Raw genomic sequence first — 18,802 nt, 5'->3', positions numbered from 1 at the left:
ATTTGAACCTTTTATTTCCTTTGTTACAATAGTGTGTTCTAAATGTTTTTTTTTAATCTATGAATTTCCCCAGTAGTAGCTTCACTAATAATAGTCCAGCAATCCTACTTACATACAAAAATGGGGTAGCACCTCACTTTTGACTAATAAGTTGGGAGGGGTGAGGGATCGGTTTATTGACATTTTCTTAAGGAAATATTTAAAATGCATTTAATAATTTTATTCAATCTATTTGAAATGTTTGTTTTATCCAAAAGATCTCTCACATGCATAACCTAGCACAGTCCTACATATTTGTCCTAATATGTAATATTTCTTTTGTTCCCCCAAGTTTGTTGCTCACCCTAACTGCCAGCAACAACTGCTTACAATTTGGTATGAAAATCTCTCAGGCTTGCGTCAACAGTCAATTGCTGTGAAGTGCTTGGCCGTCTTCGGTGTTACCATAGGGCTTCCATTTCTTGCAATTGGATACTGGTTTGCTCCATGCAGCAAGGTACTGATTTTTCTATCAGAGGTTTACTTGAATAACTACTAACTATTGTGTATATTCAATATCTGTTTAGATTTATAAATGGAGCTTAATTAATTTTAAATTATGGCCTCCCAATTGCACACTAAATTCATATAGATCTAGTGCAAAGGCTTTTGTATGCTATTAGAATTGTCCCCTGTGATTCAGTGAGCCAGTGTTAAAATAGTGATTGAATCACATTAATACAAATCTGGGTTGCATTGAGGAGACTATGAAATTTATCCAGCAATTTGTATAGTTCCCTTTTATCAGAAGTCTGTCGCCTTAACATGTCTCAAAAATGGGAGTAGTCTAAGCAGCCACAGTTTGGGCTCTTTGTGCTGGTATCTTTATAGCTTTTCATTAGTACTGTTACTCTTACTAATTCAGAAACAGTAAATGCTGGAAATACCCAGCAAACCAAGCTGTATCTGTGGGAAGAAAAACAGTTTCAGTTCAGGAATCCTTTCTTTAAAATTGAAAAGGAGATAAAAGAAGCTTGTAAAGTGTCAGGGACAGTGGGGAAGGGAAGTGATCTCTGAGGGGATAAAATTACCGTGGGCTTGGGGAGAAGCTGTAAACCGGTTACCTTGTAAATGAGTGAATCAGAGCAATTAGGCGGTGAGAATGTAGGCAGAGGCACATACACAAAAGGATATGGGAGTTGAGAAATGCAGAGGGGAAGAAATCCCTGGTAGGACAGGCTGAGCGTATCCTCCCTCTCAAAGAGAAAAGAAGGAAACACAAACACGCTGGTCTAATTTCACAGATGGAAGACTAATGACAAAGAAATCAAGTTAGTTGAATTTGTAAAATTTAGTATTGAGTCCAGAAAGCTGCAATGTGCACAGACAGAAGATGAGATGATGTTCCTCAAGTTTGCCTTGGGCCTCAGAGTGGCAGTGGGATGAGAATATAAAATGGCAGGTGACAGAGAGCATAAGGTTGCACTTCACACTGAATATGGATGTTCTGCAAAGCAATTTCCTATCTGTGTTTGGCTTCTGCAATGTGGAGGAAAACACAACTGGTCACAGATCCCCAGTCAGAGAAACCAATGTGCTATGTCATCTTGGATCCCATGTGACTTCATCTTCTAAATAATCTTACAATAGGGACCTTGTAAAATACCTTGCAAAAGGCCACATAGACAATATTCACTGTCTATCCTCATCAGTCATCTTTGTCACCCCCTCATGAAATGCAATGAAATTCGTAAGATATGAATAGCCCCACACAAAAACAATCATGACTAATGACAATAAGACCATGCTTTTCCAAATGTAAGTAAATTCTTTCCAATAGCTTCCCAGATGTATGGTTCACCTGCCTTTAATTTTTGCATTATTCATATTGCTTTTCCTAAACAAAGGAACAACATTGGCTATTCTCCTAACCTCTGACACCTCATCTTTGGCTAAAGCAGAGACAAAGATTTCTGCCAGAACCTCAGTAATCTCCTTTCTTAATTACTTCTCTTAATAACTCAGAATAGATCCCCTCAAGTTATGGCAACTTAACTACCTTAATGTTCTTCAAGAACCCCAAAACCACCTCCTTCATATCAACATGCTTGATGGTAGTAGTCTACACCACACTGATCTCACTATTCTCCATGTCCTTCTTGGTGAATATCATTGTATTTAATATCTCACCCAGTGGCTCCTGACATAATTTTCCTCCTTTGTCCATGGTCCTCCTTCATCTTACCCTCTATCTAGCTATGCTTTTCCTTTTAATGTACGTATAAAATACCCTTGGGGTTTCCTTAATGCCACTCACGAAGGACATATCATGACACCTTCAGCCCCTTATGATTCCCTATTTAAATCCTTCCTTCTTTTATTTATATTCCTAAAAACCCTGTCTGAGTTTAGTTTCTGAAACTTTATGTATACTTTGATTCAACAAAATTTCCTGTTTTCTAGCACTCAGACAATTTTGCATCCAGTTTGTTCCTTTCTTTTTATCCCAAGAGTCACATTTTCATCAGCAAACCAGATATGTGGTACTTTAACAGACAATTTTTCAAAGCTAATAGCATTATTCTCATCCATCTTTTTTTGTGGTGCTATCAAACTTATTTGTCCAACTCATTAAACATGTTTCCTCAAAGACAAATCTGTGCCAGTTATACTTTATTAGAATCTGCTACTCCATATGGCTATTAATTTCTTCCTGGATATAATTTTTGAAAGTTTTTCAACCACCAATATTAAAATGGCCATTCTGTAATTGCCAGCTTTCTCTTTCCCCCTTCCCGAACAGTGTGTAATAATTCCTATCCTCTAATCCTTTGCTAACACCCTTCCTGTAAGAATATACATCCTTGGAGCCCCTTTACAGTTGAACAGGGTGTGTATTTTGATAAAAGATTTGGGTTTGAGCAGGACGGGGTCATGTTAGGCCAGGTGCAAGTCAGCACAAAACTTTATCCAGGTCGGGTGAGTTGCTGAGTAATACCGGATATGAACTCACATGTGGTATACTCAGCAAACTGCCCGACCTGGAGCTTCCGGCTGAACAGCTCAATACTGTGATTTGAGTTTATATTTTTGTGACCGTGATTGGATCAGATCTGGGGGAAAAAAATCAAATACTCATTCTTGGGTAGCTGAGTAGAATTCTATAAGAGGATTAAAAAAACCGCAGCCAACACTTCTGCAAATTCTGCCCTTCAACAGCCAAGGAAGCCTCCCAGCAAGGCTAGATAATTACCTGATTTAGCCCCCAACCTATTTTTAACTCACCTAGTATCCAAGGAATGTCCTTGTAAAATTTCCTATGCAGTCCTCAAGACAAACTAACAATAGATTTAACTAGAGAAGCACACACAAAGTACTGAAGGAACTTAACAGGTCAGGCAGCATCTGTGGAGAGGAATTTCATGCCAAAGCCCTTTGTCAGGACTCACTAAATAGATTTAACTATTTAGTATACAGCTACCAAGATACCAGTGCAGATAGTGTAAATTGTTAACACTTAGACATTATGTTTTGTGGCACCATTCTCCAATTTGTTTGAGAGAAGCATCTTTCTCACCTCTAGTTTCTCAGTTATGTTTCCAAACCACATACCTAATCTTCACTTTTTTACTGACTATTTTTTCACAAGATTGTGTTTCTTTGTTATTGTTTAAGTTCAGAACAAGAAGACATTATGTTTTGACTTTCAGTAACCTGTTACCTAAAGGTTGGCTATCATCATAACAAGCAATCTGCTGGAGGAACCCCAGCCCATCGAGTGGCACTGTGGGAAGAAATGAATTGTCAACAGTTCGGGTCAGAACCCTGCAGTGGAACTGAGAGAGGAGAGGCACGATGGCCAGCAGAGAGGGGAGATGAGAAATGGCAAGGAGGGACTCAGAGGTGATGGGTGAACTGAGGAGGAATGTAAAACGACAGGCAGGTAGAGGAGATGAGCGGGGGTGGAGGTGGAAGATTGTGGCAGGTGAATGATAGATTGAAGCAGACAAAGAGAGAGGGGAGGGAAAATAAGATGGAGCAAGGTGGGGGAGAGGTGTGTGTGTAGAAAACTGCTGAAGGGAGATGAAGAGGAACACAAAGCACTAATGGAGCAGATAAAGATAAATGGGGGGGGGGGAGGGACCTGTGTGTGAGGAGTGTGGATGGAGCCAGGAGAGGGAAAGGCATAAAGGAGGGTGAAGTGGAGCTGGGGGAGGGCAGGAAGGGGGACAAAAATGGGAGCACTGGAGGATCAGAAGGAGAAGAAAAGGGGGAGGCAAAAAAGTAAGTAAGAAGGGAAGGATTTCCTGGAATTGGAGAACTCAATTATATATTGAGTTCATAACTACCCAGGTGAAATACAGTATAAAGTCTTGTTATTCCAGTTTGTTTGGCTTCATCCTCGCAATAGAGAAGACCCAGTATAGACAGGTCAATGTGGGAATGGAGAGGGGAGTGGAAATGGTGAGCAAGTGGGAGCTTGGGATGGCCATTCCCTCTACCAACATTCTGATCTGCCTGGCTGAACTTGTTCTTACCTTAAACAACTTGTCTTTTGACTTCTCTGAAAGCAAAGGTGGAGCCATGAATACACACATGGGCCCCAGAAATGCCTGCCTTTTTGTTGGCTACTTGGAACAGTCCCTGCTCCAAAGCTCCTCTGGTACCACTCCCCAATACTTTCTCTGTTACATTGATGACTGTATTGGTACTGCTTCCTGCACCTGAACAGAACTCACTAATTTTTCTCACCTTTACCACCAAATTCATGTGAACCATTTCTGACAGTTCTCTCTCTTTCCTAGACCTCACTATCTCCCCCTCAGGAGACAAACTATCCACTAATATTTTTCCCTTCACTACCTACGATACACCTCTTCTCATCCTGTCTCTTACAGCAATGCTCTTCCTTTCTCCCAGTTTCTCCCTCTCCACTGCATTTACACTCAAGATAGTTCTTTCTGTTCTAGGACGCCTGAAATGTCCCATTTTTTCAAGGCGTGCAGCTTCTCTTCTGTTGTGTTTAATGGAGTCTGACCTCACATTTCTTCTGCTTCTCTCACAGCACCTCCTCACAGACAGAACAGAGATAGTTCTATTTGTCCTTACCTTTCACCCCAAGAGCCTGTGCATTCAATGTACCATCCTTCATCAATATCTGCCAGCTGCAACATAATCCCACCACCAACCACATCCTCTCCTCCCCACTCCTTTTGGCCTTCCATAGTGACCGCACCCTCCATGACTCCCTGCTTCACTCATCCCTCCTCTACTCCTGGCAGTTTCCCCTGACACAGTATATGTTATACTTGTCCTTACACCTCCTTCTTCACTACCATCCAGGGACCTAAACAATCTCTTCAGGTGGGGCAAAGTTTCACTTGCATCTCCTCCAACCCTGTTTCATAGAACATCTATGCCCAGCCTGCCATGGTCATTCCAAGCTCCCAGTTGTCCAACATTTCCACTTCCCTCCCCATTCCCACACTGACCTGTCCATCCTTGGCCTTCTCTACTGCCAGGATGAAGGCCAACACAAACCAAAGGAGCAACACCTTACATTCTGCTTGGGTAGTTTACAACCTAATGAAATGTATATTGAGTTCTCCAGTTTTAGGTACTCCAAATTTCTTGTTTCATATCCCTCTCCCTCTCCATACCCCCTACCCCCTAACCCCTAATGCCTTCTAAAAATCCCCCAGTCCTCCTATTTTGTCTGTTTCCCACTCACCCTACAGCCCCCTCCATCCATCTTTGCCCCTCCCCCCAGCTCTATCCACTCATTTCACAAATGGGATTTTCCCAACCCCCACCTCCCATGCTCCCCTCCCCCAACTGGTTCCAACCTTTCCATTCTCCCCTAATGCATCCCATTCTCATCTTTACTTCTCGGGACCCAGTTCTGGTAGCATTTTGTATTCCTGCTTATCTCCCTGCAGGAGCTGTCTTCCCATCTTCACAAACTTCCCCCTCCTACCTTGCTTCATCTGTTGATTTTTTTTTCTTTTTCCTCTCTCTTTTTGTCTGCCTCTATCTATCACTCATCTGCCATAGTCTTCTATCTCCATCCCCCTCACCTCCCTTACCTGACACCACCTGACTGTCATCTTCCTCTCTTCCTCAGTCCAGCAATCACCTCAGAATCCTTCCTCTCCATTCCCCTTCCCCTGTCCATGCTGGCCACCGTGTCGCTCCTCTCTCAGTCCTACTGCGGGGTTTTGACACAAGCCATCAACAATTTATTTCCTCTCACTAATGCTGCTCAATCTGCTGAGTAGCACTGCTAGATTGTTTGTTGCTCCAGATTCCAGCACTTGCAGTCCCTTGTATCTGTAAAAGAACAACCATTGATTTGATGTGGATATTATGCTCTTTATATGTGAAAGAGATCCTCAGAGAAAACAAAGATAAAAACCTTTTGGCACATCACAGCTATCCTGTCCCCTTTACTTTAGTATTCTCTGTCTCTCCCAACAAGCCTTGTATCCTTGAAGGAGTACTTGAAACCATTACAGCATTTGATATCAGTGTTGCTTTCCTGTGGCATCAGTTTTGCCTTTTAGCAACTTTCTTTAAATGTTTCCTCAATGGTAAAAAAAAATAATGCATTACCAGTTAAAAACATATTATAAATCATCTTCTTTCTTTTACACGTGTGATCCTTATATGTGAATGTTAGAACTAGTGTACTTTGAATAAGACCTATGACTGATAACATAGCCCCATCTACAAATAATATAAAGAATTCAATCTCTTTTTGCTTACCATCATACATTTCTTGCTGCTTTTTTGTTTTCAGCTGGGACAAATTTTAAGAAGTCCTTTTATGAAGTTTGTAGCACATGCAGTTTCATTCACCATCTTTCTAGGACTTCTGGTGTTAAATGCATCGGACAGATTTGAAGGTGTAAAGAACTTGCCTAATGAAACTGACACAGACAACCCAAGACAGATCTTCAGAGTGAAAACTACAACATTTACTTGGACTGAATTGTTAATAATGAAATGGATTCTAGGTAAAGTATTGTCATTTTAAATGAAAAATGCAAAGCATGACGTTTAAAAATATTTTCATTTGTCTTTTACAATTGATTTTGCTTTTGTTTAATCATAGGAGCATAAGAAATAGAAATGGAAGCAAGTAGGATATTTGAGTCATTGTGCCTGTTGCCCCATTTTAAAAATGATAAAAATTTTCCAGATTCTCCTTCCATCCTGAATATCCAAAGTTTTATTTAATCTCTCCCTCAAATATACTCATTGACTGAGCTTCCAAATGGTATAGAGTTCCTGTGTGAAGAAGTTTCTCTTCATTCTCAGCGCTGAATAGCCAACCTGTTAATTTGATACTGTGACCCCAGGTTCCAGACACTCCACTGGGGGAAATATTAGGCTCAATAAGAACTGTGCATATTTCATTGAGCTCACTGGCCATTCTTCTAAACTGGAGAGTATGAACTGCATCTGCTTAGTCTCTCTTCAGTGTGCCATTCTGGTCAATTCTTATTGCACTTCCTCTGTTGCATGCACAACTTTTCTCAGGTTGTGATACCAGACGTGTAGATAATATTCCAGGTAAGATCCCAGCAGTGCCCTTTAAAATTAGAACATGACATCTCTGCTCTTCTGCACAAATAGTTTTGTAATAATTTTTAGCCTTTTTAGTTGGTTGATGTACCTGCATGCTGTATGAACTTTCAATGATTCATGTGCAAGTACACTCAGGTCCTCTGAAAATCAGCACTTTCAATTTCTCACTTTTTAGATATTACAATTGTATATATATAATGAACAATATTAGCATTGTACTAAACTGTAGCAGATATAGTATACCTAAAATAACATGAAATATTAAATAATAGTGTAGAATGGTAAATTATGATCAAAGTCTTACTGACATTGAATGATTTTGCCTGCCTTCAGATCATGTACCACATTGTCTAACATTCATAACCATTAATAACATTCATAAGGAGGGCAGTGCACAAATGGCCACAGAGTTAAGGTCAAACTGTATGTGCTTTGTTTAAGTTATATAAACTGACTAATTTTTTTAGAAAACTCAGGTTTTATATTACTGGTTTTAGTATTAGCTAGATTCCTTGACTTAATCACAGTCTCCACTGTAAAAACAATGGTTTAGTACAAATTGCTTATCACCTATCACGTGCCTCCCCTCCCCTAACTTCTTATTTTGGCTTTTGGTTTCCCTTTCCAGTCCTGATGAAGGGTCTTGGCTTGAAAGATTGACTGTTTATTCAGCTCCATTGATACTGCCTGAGCTGCTGAGTTCTTCCAGCAATTTTGTGTGTGTCAGTTTATTACAGATGTTTTAAGATAATAGTTTATTGCTTTGTTATGATCTTCCATTACTCTACTGGCAAGTAGCATCTAAAGCTATAAACTGAACTTTTAACACCTGTCTCCTTTGGTATTTATATTTTTTCATGTAACTTGTTGGAGTTATAAACTCCATCAGCAAAAGAGATTTCTTCAGCTGCAAGGGCACTGGATCGCACCAACCACAATTCAGATCCAACACAGTCATATGTTAACTTTGTCTTCATGCATTTACTGGTAGGACTGGAAAGTTCATATTGATAGTCTAGTCCTCATGATGATAACAGGTATGGTATTCTTCTCTACAAAATAATATGTATTCAGATTACGAAAGCAGCTCATTATATTAATGTCAGATACTCTCGGTCAGCTGAGATCCCTGTGAGAGTGTGTTTATAAAAGATTGGCACAACATTGTGAGCCAAAGGGCCTGCACTGTGCCGTATCCTTAGGTGTCCCTGTTGAGTTACTGTCAGCCAGCTGCTAGTGTTTGATATGTTATGTTCAAGGAATCGTGTCACATTTTTCCTTTCTCTCATTTCTGTCACTCTTCATTTGTTCTCTATGTTCTCATGACAAAGAGGTTTTAAATGAAGATCAACAAGTTTCCAAGTGGGAATTCTCCTTTTAGGAAAAAAAAGGGATCGGTGGGGGATACTTACCACATTAGGCTGAACAAGCTACACAAAAGATATTTATTACTATAAATCTATGCTTTCAGATTTGTGATTTTGGTCACACAGAAGCTCTCCACTAAGTCGTCACAACAGGCTTGTTTTCATGGGGATTCATTAATGGCTGACAAACAATTAGGTTGTTGGCTTTTTACAAAAACGAATTGCACGTAGTAATGACTAGTTTGTTCCTGCATGAAACAGGGCACGTCAGAATAATTGAGCTTCCCCACCAAGTCAGTGCTCTTCACCAGCCGGTTTAGCGAGCAGAGCGGCGGACACCCTTGCTGAAATCTGGAGGAAAACACACAAAGGATGCAGAGGGGGATCACAAAGTCGAGGAAAGAGGACCAGGTCAAGACAACAGAGACTTATGGAGAAGAGGAGTTCGGTGGGTAATAAAAAGGACGAGTTCACGGCACTAGCCAGGCGTCAGAAAACATTTCGGGAGTGCAGTGTTATGTGTTTCACTGGAACGGGGCTGCACGAGGACATACCCGATCAAAACTTTTCCATGGACGGCTTCCAGACCATTCGGGCTGACCGGAAGTGCACTGAGAGCAGTAAGCATAAAGGAGTTGGGTGCTTACTGTTCTGGTTAACAACAAATGGTGCAATCCGGGTCATATTACGATCGAGGAACGTGTTTGTAGACCGGATATTGAACTTTTTACTGTTGGACTTCGGCCACATTCCACCGAGATACGACACTGGACGGCACAGGAGGTCATTCCTGCCTGTGGCCATTGAACTTGCAGCTCCTCCCGTGGAGGGTCAGACATCCTGAGCCAATAGACTGGTCCTGGACTTTTTTTCCATCTGGCATAGTTTGCATTTTGTTGTTTGATTGTTTGTAGTTTTTGTATTGCTATATTTATGCTCTATTCTTGGTTGGTGCGGCTCTAACGAAACCCAATTTCCCTCGGAATCAATAAAGTATATCTATCTATCTATCTATCTTCACATTTGCAAACATGGGCACACCTATCTTTACGCAGCTGTCAGGAATATTCTTACAGGGTCCACCAAACCAAGTGGAAAAACGTGGACTAAGAATGCATTTTCATTTGCAAAACATACAAGGTCAAAGGAACCAAATGTCATCGAATAGTGGTGATACATTTTGTATACTGTGATTAATTAATGCGAATTATTTCTACATGGTATCCACTGGAATATCTGGCATTAATATGCAAATAATATTGGCAAAGTGAGTTGCAGCAATCTAAAAATACTTGAATATAGTGGTGCTATCTTACAGGAAGAACTAGAGTAGCCAGCAAGAGATCATCTCCTCCAAAGGTCTTCAATAAGCACCTCCACTTTAATACTAAAGAGCAATTTTGTAGGCAACTTTTCTTCACAATGGAGGCTGCCACCAAGTTGCACCCACAAGTTACGTTTCAAGTTATCACTATCTCTAGATATCAGAGTCATTGGCCTTTAACCTTTACTCTTCTGTGACACTCCATGCTGCAGCTGGTTACAATAGGAAAATCCACCAGTTTCAATCAACATTGTCAAAGGGAAATGACCAAACCACCTTCACAGACCAAGGAAACACAAGAGACATCAGATTTCGGAATCTGGAGCAACCAACTATCTGCTGAAGAATCTCTACCTGTCGAGCAGCCTCTGTTGGAAAAAAGAAAATGCTGATGCTTCACGTTAAAAACCTGCATCAATACTGACAGTGTAGAGGTAAGATCTCTCCTCTGAACTCCCTGTCCACTCTCAGTCCTGATGCAGGGTTTCAACCAGAAATATCTACGGTTTCTCTTTCTTTGCTTGGGCAAAGCACCATGAGGAAGCACTAAGACCCACTCGCATTGCCACCAATGCACCCCATTCATAAATGCACCCCTAGAACCTTTCATAATCCCCATTGCCAACAAGAAACCTTTCTGAAAGGAACGATTTTCCATTCCTGAACATTTAACTTGTTATGCGTGGCATGACTGTCCCAGTTTCCTGATAAGGTGTTTCGTTCACCATACCCTGATTTACTCACCCTGTGCACTGTTCCACAAACCAAGCTGCCTGGTCACAGGCTGGCTTCTAAATAACTAAATTATGCAAGGTATGAGGTCTGAGAAGTGAGGCTTGCAATGGTAGTGAGTGTGAAAAGTGTAAAATGTGTATGTGTGGAAGGTTTCGGAGCATACAGGTGATTTTACTTCCCGTCCACTGTTAGGTTCATGGACTCCAAAGTGAAATTAAAGAACATTGGACAAGCCTGGGGAGTTCACAACTCAATTCACAGAGCTCAGAGGGTCCTTTTACTTTTTTTACTCTGATAGATCACTCCCTCCAACTGAGAATAATCAACCTGCTTCATTTGGGCTTGCTTCAGTCAGGTCCCAGTAAAAATCTAGTCAAATTTCAAAATAAATTTATTTTACCATATACAACCCTGAGATTCACTTTCCTTCAGGTAGTCAGCAGCTGGATGACCTTCAGCTCATAAGGGAGAATGAGGCAGTCATAGATGAGAGCTACAGGGAGGTAGTCACACCTAGGCTGTCGGAAGCAGGTCGTTGGGTGACAGTCAGAGGGGGAAAAGCAGAGGTGAGCAGACAGGTAGTGCAGAGCACCCCTGTAGCCATTCCCCTGAATAATAAGCTTACCGTCTTGGATACTGTTGGCGGGGACAAGCGACCAGGTGTGAGCCACGGTGGCAGGACCTCCAGCATTGAGTCTGACCCGGTGGTGCAGAAGGGTGGGATGGAGAAGAGGAGAGCTGTCGTCATTGGAGACTCTATAGTCAGGGGAGCAGACAGGAGATTTTGTGGACGTGAGAAGGACACCCGCATGGTTTGTTGCCTCCCGGGTGCCAGGGTCCGGGATGTCTCTGACCAGGTGCACGACATTCTGGTACGAGAGGGAAAGCAACCAGAAGTCGTGATACGTGTTGGGACCAACGACATAGGCAGGAAGAGGGATGAGGTCCCGAAGTGTGAGTTTTGGGAACTAGGTAGAAGGCTGAAGAACAGGACCTCAAGGGTGGCATTCTCAGGATTGCTGCCAATGCTACGTGACAGTGATGGTAAGAATTGGAGGAGATGGCAGTTGAATGCGTGGCTGAGGAGTTGGTGCAGGGAGCAGGGTTTTAGATTTTTGGATCATTGGGATCTCTTCTGGGGAAGGTGGGACCTGTACAGATTGGATGGGTTGCACCTGAACTTGAGGGGAGGCAATATCCTTGCAGGTAGGTTTGCTAGCATGGTTCGGGAGGGTTTAAACTAATTTGCAAGGGGGATGGGACCCAGAGCGATAGAGCAGTGAAAGAAGCGCATGGAGTAAAGCCAGATATAGCATATAGAGAGGCTTTGAGGAAAGAGAAGCAGAATAAATGGTGTAAAGGTAGTAAGGTAGAAGGTCTGAAGTGTGTGTACCTCAATGTAAGAAGCATCAGGAACAAAGGTGATGAACTGAGAGCTTGGATACATACATGGAATTATGATGTAGTGGCCATTACAGAGACTTGGCTGGCACCAGGGCAGGAATGGATTCTCAATATTCCTGTATTTACAAGGGATAGAGAGGGGGGAAAAGGGGGAGGAAGGGTGGCATTACTGGTCAGGGATACTATTACAGCTACAGAAAGGGTGGGTAATATAGCAAGATCCTCTTTTGAGTCAGTATGGGTGGAAGTCAGGAACAGGAAGGGAGGAGTTACTCTACTGGGGGTATTCTATAGGCCCCTGGTAGCAGCAGAGATACAGAGGAGCAGATTGGGAGGCAGATTTTGGAAAGGTGCAAAAATAACAGGGTTGTTATCATGGGTGACATTAACTTCACTAATATTGATTGGCACCTGATTAGTTCCAAGGGTTTAGATGGGGCAGAGTTTGTTAAGTGTGTCCAGGACGGATTCTTGTCACAGTATGTGGACAGGCCGACTAGGGGGAATGCCATACTAGATCTAGTACTAGGTAATGAACCGGGTCAGGTCACAGATCTCTCAGTGGGTGAGCATCTGGGGGACAGTGACCACCGCTCCCTGGCCTTTGGCATTATCATGGAAAAGGATAGAATCAGAGAGGACAGGAAAATTTTTAATTGGGGAAGGGCAAATTATGAGGCTTTAAGGCTAGAACTTGTGGGTATGAATTGAGATGATGTTTTTGCAGGGAAATGTACTATGGACATGTGGTCGATGTTTAGAGATCTCTTGCAGGATGTTAGGGATAAATTTGTCCCAGTGAGGAAGATAAAGAATGGTAGGGTGAAGGAACCATGGGTGACAAGTGAGGTGGAATATCTAGTCAGGTGGACGAAGGCAGCATACATGAGGTTTAGGAAGCAAGGATCAGATGGGTCTATTGAGGAATATAGGGAAGCAAGAAAGGAGCTTAAGAAGGGGCTGAGAAGAGCAAGAAGTGGGCCTTGGCGAGTAGGGTAAAGGAAAACCCCAAGGCATTCTTCAATTATGTGAAGAAAAAAAGTATGACCGGAGTGAAGATAGGACCAATTAGAGATAAAGGTGGGAAGATGTGCCTGTAGGCTGTGGAAGTGTGCGAGGTCCTCAATGAATACTTCTCTTCGGTATTCACAAATGAGAGGGAACTTGATGATGGTGAGGACAATATGAGTGAGGTTGATGTTCTGGAGCATGTTGATATTAAGGGAGAGGAGGTGTTGGAGTTGTTAAAATACATTAGGACAGATAAGTCCCCTGGACCTGATGGAATATTCCCCAGGCTGCTCTACGAGGCGAGGGAAGAGATTGCTGAGCCTCTGGCTAGGATCTTGATGTCCTTGCTAGTGGAAGCTGCTTTCCTGAGACAGCATTCTGTCTACATATGCTCAACGTCTTGGCTGTATCCACTGCTTTTTGCAAGATTTCCTGATCAAAGGGATTGGTGTTTCCCTACCAGTCCATCATGCAACCAGTCAATATACTTTCCACTGTACATCTATAGAAGTTTGTCAAAATTTTAAATGACCTGCCGTGCTTTCTTTGTAATAGCACTTACGTGCTGGGCCCAGGACATGGTAACACTGAAGTAGTAACACCAAGGAATTTACAGTTGCTGAACCTCTGACCCCCTGCTGAGGACCACTGATTTCCTTCTCCTGAAGTCATTAATCTGCTCCTTAGTCTTGTCTTGCTGACATTGAGGTTGTTGTAGCATCACAGCCAGATTTTCAATCTCCCTCCTTTTAACTGATTCGTCGCCACCTTTGATTTGACCAACAGCAGCAAACTTTGCAATGGAATTCAATCAGATATTTGTCTCTGTACTTGTGAGGGATTTACTTGTATGACTGTAAAAAAAATGGTGACCGGTCCAACTAGAGAATGAACTGGTAGTTCATTTGACTAGTCATGTTAAAAAACCCACTTTTAATCTACTCACTGCCAAAGTCATCACTCCTGGTACCTTAAATTTAGAATCAGATTCAGGTTTATTATCTCTGCATATGTTGTGAAATTTGTTGTTTTGAAGCATAAAGTTATATAAAATAAAGACTTTAAGTTACAATGAATAAATAGTGCAAAAAATGAATGAGGTAGTGTTCAAGGATTCATAGACTGTTCAGAAATCTGACTGAAGAGGGCAAGAAGCTGATTTTGAAATGCTGAGTATGGGTCTTCTTTTCAAAAGCCAATTCCAAAAGCATAAGTTCAGTCCTGACTTTCAGCGCTGTCTCTGCAGAATCATATATGCATATATGGGAATTGGAAATGTGAGAAATTTGAGAAATATCCTTCAAGCTAGCTAAGCACATAAAAGATGGGTTGATGTAATTGAATTGAATTGATTTTATTTCTTACATCCTTCACATACATGAGTAAAAATCTTCACGTTACAACTCCATCTGAATGTGCAATGTGCAATCATAGTCATTTATAATAAATAGAACAGTCAATGTACACTCAAATCAGTCTGATGGCCTGGTGGAAGAAGCTGTCCCAGAGCTGCCCTGGCTTTTATGCTGTGGTACCGATTCCCGGATGGTAGCAGCTGGAATAGATTGTGGTTGATGACTTGGGTCTCCAGTGATCCTATGGGCCCTTTTTACACACCTGTCTTTGTAAATGTCCTGAATCATGAGAAATACACAACTACAGATGCACTGGGCTGTCCACAACACTCTGCAGAATCCTGTGATTTAGGGAGGTACAGTTTCCGTACTAGACAGAGATACAGCCAGTCAGGATGCTCTCAGTTGTGCCCCTGTAGAAAGTTCTTAGGATTTGGGGGCCCATACCAAACTTCCTCAACCGTCTCAGGTGAAAGAGGCACTGTTGTGCCTTTTTCACCACACAGCTGATGTGTATAGACCACGTGAGGTCCTCAGTGATGTGGATACTGAGGAACGTGAAGCTGTTTACCCTGTCAACCCCAGATCCATTGATTTCTATAGGGGTTAGCCCATCTCCACTCCTCCTGTAATCCACAACCAGCTCCTTTGTTTTTGCGACATTGAGGGAGAGGTTGTTTTCTTGACACCACTGTGTCAGAGAGGTGATTTCTTCCCTGTAGGCCACCTCGTGATTGTTTGAGATTAGGCCAATCAATGTAGTGTCGTCTCCAAATATAATTAGCAGATTGGAGCTGTGGGTGGCGATACAGTCATAGGTATACAGGGAGTAAAGAAGGGGACTCAGTACACAGCCCTGAGGGGCTCCTGTGTTGAGAGTCAGAGGCTATTTGAGGTTCACTCTATTGAATTCTGTAAAGTAACCTCATTTACTTTACTTTTACTTTATTGTCGCCAAACAATTGGTACTAGAACATACAATCATCACAGCGATATTTGATTCTGCGCTTCATACTCCCTAGATTACAAATATTAAATATTAAAAATATTAAAAATAGTTAAAATTAGTAAATATTAAAGATTCAAATTATAAATCATAAATAGAAAATAGAAAAATGGGAAGTAAGGTAGTGCAAAAAAAAACTGAGAGACAGGTCTGGATATTTGGAGGGTACGGCCCAGATCTGTGCCAGGATCCCTTCAGCACTCTTATCACAGTTGCAAAGAAGCTGTTCCCAAATCTGGCCGTATGAGTCTTCAAGCTCCTGAACCTTCTCCCGGAGGGAAGAGGGACGAAAAGTCTGTTGGCTGGGTGGGTGGTGTCCTTGATTATCCTGGCAGCACTGCTCCGACAGCGTGCGGTGTAAAGTGAGTCCACGGATGGAAGATTGGTTTGTGTGATGCGCTGTGCCATGTTCACGATCTTCTGTAGCTTCTTCCGGTCTAGGACAGGACAACTTCCATACCAGGTTGTGATGCACCCTAGAAGAATGCTTTCTACGGTGCATCTATAAAAATTAGTGAGGGTTTTAGGGGACAGGCCAAATTTCCTTAGCTTCCTCGAGAAGTAAAGGCGCTGGTGGGCCTTCTTGGCAGTGAACTCTGCTTGGTTGGACCAAGTCAGGTCATTTGTGGTATTGACCCTGAGGAACTTAAAACTTTTGACTTGTTCCACTTGCGCACCACCGATATAAATTGGGTCGTGCGGTCCGCTACTCCTTCTGAAGTCAACAACTTTTCAATGTCGAAGTGCTATAATATTGGTATATTACACAATACATTATTGTATTTCCTATGAGGTATGCACATATGTGGCGTACATTAATTATTGGATGAGTTCATAATGATCAAATATAGTTTAGTTTCTGTCACACTCAAAGACAGAAATTCCATCTGATATGAATAATTGCATCAGAAGATTCAGAATAGAAATTGAACAGTTTGTACCCAGCCAGCTGACCTAAGGGCAGCCAAAATGAAGTCTCAAGCCCCAGACCTCATTACATGAGCTGACAGCACTAGTGCCGTCCATCAGCAGCTCTCACATTGAAGGTAACCAAGGACAGGTCTGAAGCAGACCAATGCTAACTTCCAGATGGAGGGTCAGAGCAAGCAACCGCAGTGGGAGGGGGGTGTGGGTGAATACATCCCAGTGGCTGCTAAAGAATCCATCTGCTTCCCAGAGTACATTTCACCTGAAACAGCTGTTAACCTCTTTCTTTATGTGTAGGGGACCACCAGTTGTGTACCAGTCACCAGGAAAAACAGCCTGGCTCTTTTCCAGTCTAGTAGGAGACAAAGAGTAACTGGAAACATTTTCTGCATGTAAAATGCATACAAATCTGTTTCTCTACCCCACTGATAAAACAAACTGCTACAAAGTTTAAACATGTACAGACTAACTGTGATTTTACTGATATATATAAACATTTGAGGTTGCTTTAGAAGGAAGGGTTCCCTTCAGACTTCTCTTAATAAGGATATATTTCTTGTACTCAGGTATGATATGGACAGAATGCAAAGAAATTTGGGCAGAAGGACCCAAAGAGTATGTCATGCATCTGTGGAACATTCTAGATTTTGGGATGTTGTCTATCTTTGTTGCCTCATTCACGGCAAGATTTATTGCATTTCTAAAGGCCTCTGAAGCACAACGCTATGTGGATTTACGCATAAATGCCAGCGATCTCTCCAAGGCAGCACTGCCTCCAGAAATTGCATACTTTACTTATGGTAAGTTCAGCTTCTGGCTGATTTTATTTGCAGTACTACAGTGGCAGGGAGTGCAATAAAATGCTCCACTTCAAACATTTTGATTGCGCAGGAAATTGAAAATTACAAAAAGTAATATTTTTATGGCTATGGAGTTGAATTAATTTAATAGTGAACAGCTTGCTGGCACAGTTGTAGCCAACCGTTCCCCTACAATAATGGTTAGACACCGCCACCCTGTGGTATAATTCAACTTTGCAATACAATATTAAACTAAAGCACAAGGAGGTAAACTTCATAGAATGCATAACACTCTTCATTCCATAATGGGAACAGAATTAGGCTATTTGGCCCATTGAATCTATTCCGCCACTCAATCATGACTGATTTGCTTTGCCTCTCAACCCTGTTCTCTTACCTTCTCCTCGTAACCTTTGATGCTCTTACTAGTCAAAACCTAGTAACCTCTGCTTTAAATATGACTTTGCTCCACAGCTGATTGAAGCAATGCATTCCACAGATTCACCACCTTCTGGCTAAAGACATTCCTCCTCATCTCTGTTCTAAATGGATATTCTTCTATTCCAAGGCTGCATCGTCTTGTCCTAGACGCTCCCAAAATTGTAAACATTCTCTCCATGTCCATCTTTGTTCTGAACTCCAGCGAGTACCTTATGCCATAAATTAATCATCCACCTTAATCAAATCAATTAATTAATTTGCTATTTGTTTTACTTTATTAGATGCAAGCTGCCTTCTCTACTTAGCAATTACCACTTAATAGCAGCATGAATATAACAGGCTTTGTCTTTGAATCACATTGAAACAAACATGGACAAAATGCAAGAAGATATGAGGTGTCTTAGTAAGCCTGATATTTTTCAACCAATGCAAGGCAGCAATCAATTATGAAAATACAATGTTGAATCAGAATCAGATTTATTATCACTGGCATGTGTCGTGAAATTTATTAGCAGCAGTTCAATGCAATACATAATCTAGAAGAAAAATAAATAAATAAATAATTCAATTACAGTATACATATATTGAATAAATTAAAATCATGCAAAAACAGGAATAATATATATTAGAAAAGTGAGATAGTGTTCATGGGTTCAATGTCCATTTAGGAATCGGATGGCAGAGGGGAAGAAGCTGTTCCTGAATCGCTGAGTGTGTGCCTTCAGGCTTCTGTACCTGCTGCCTGATGGCAACAGTGAGAAAAGGGCATGCCCTGGGTGCTGGGGGTCCTTAATAATGGATGCTGCCTTTCTGAGATAATGTTCCTTGAAGATGTCCTGGGTACTTTATAGGCTAGTATCCAA

General features: G+C 41.7%; 1 protein-coding gene across 4 annotated transcripts in view; it reads left to right on the top strand.

Moving 5' to 3' along the window:
* The window catches only part of LOC134349277 (short transient receptor potential channel 7), a 138,075-nt gene that overhangs the window by 98,504 nt on the left and 20,769 nt on the right, over positions 1 to 18,802 (top strand). For all 4 annotated transcript variants that reach the window (XM_063053343.1, XM_063053342.1, XM_063053344.1 and 1 more), the window contains exons 3-5: positions 332 to 496; positions 6,779 to 6,995; positions 17,265 to 17,498. In XM_063053343.1, coding sequence (XP_062909413.1) covers positions 332 to 496; positions 6,779 to 6,995; positions 17,265 to 17,498 — 616 coding nt within the window. The remainder of the gene's footprint in view (positions 1 to 331; positions 497 to 6,778; positions 6,996 to 17,264; positions 17,499 to 18,802) is intronic.

The sequence above is a fragment of the Mobula hypostoma genome, chromosome 7 (genome assembly GCF_963921235.1).
Source record: "Mobula hypostoma chromosome 7, sMobHyp1.1, whole genome shotgun sequence".
NCBI lineage: Eukaryota > Metazoa > Chordata > Chondrichthyes > Myliobatiformes > Myliobatidae > Mobula > Mobula hypostoma.
This window is presented reverse-complemented; position numbering and strand designations above follow the sequence as displayed.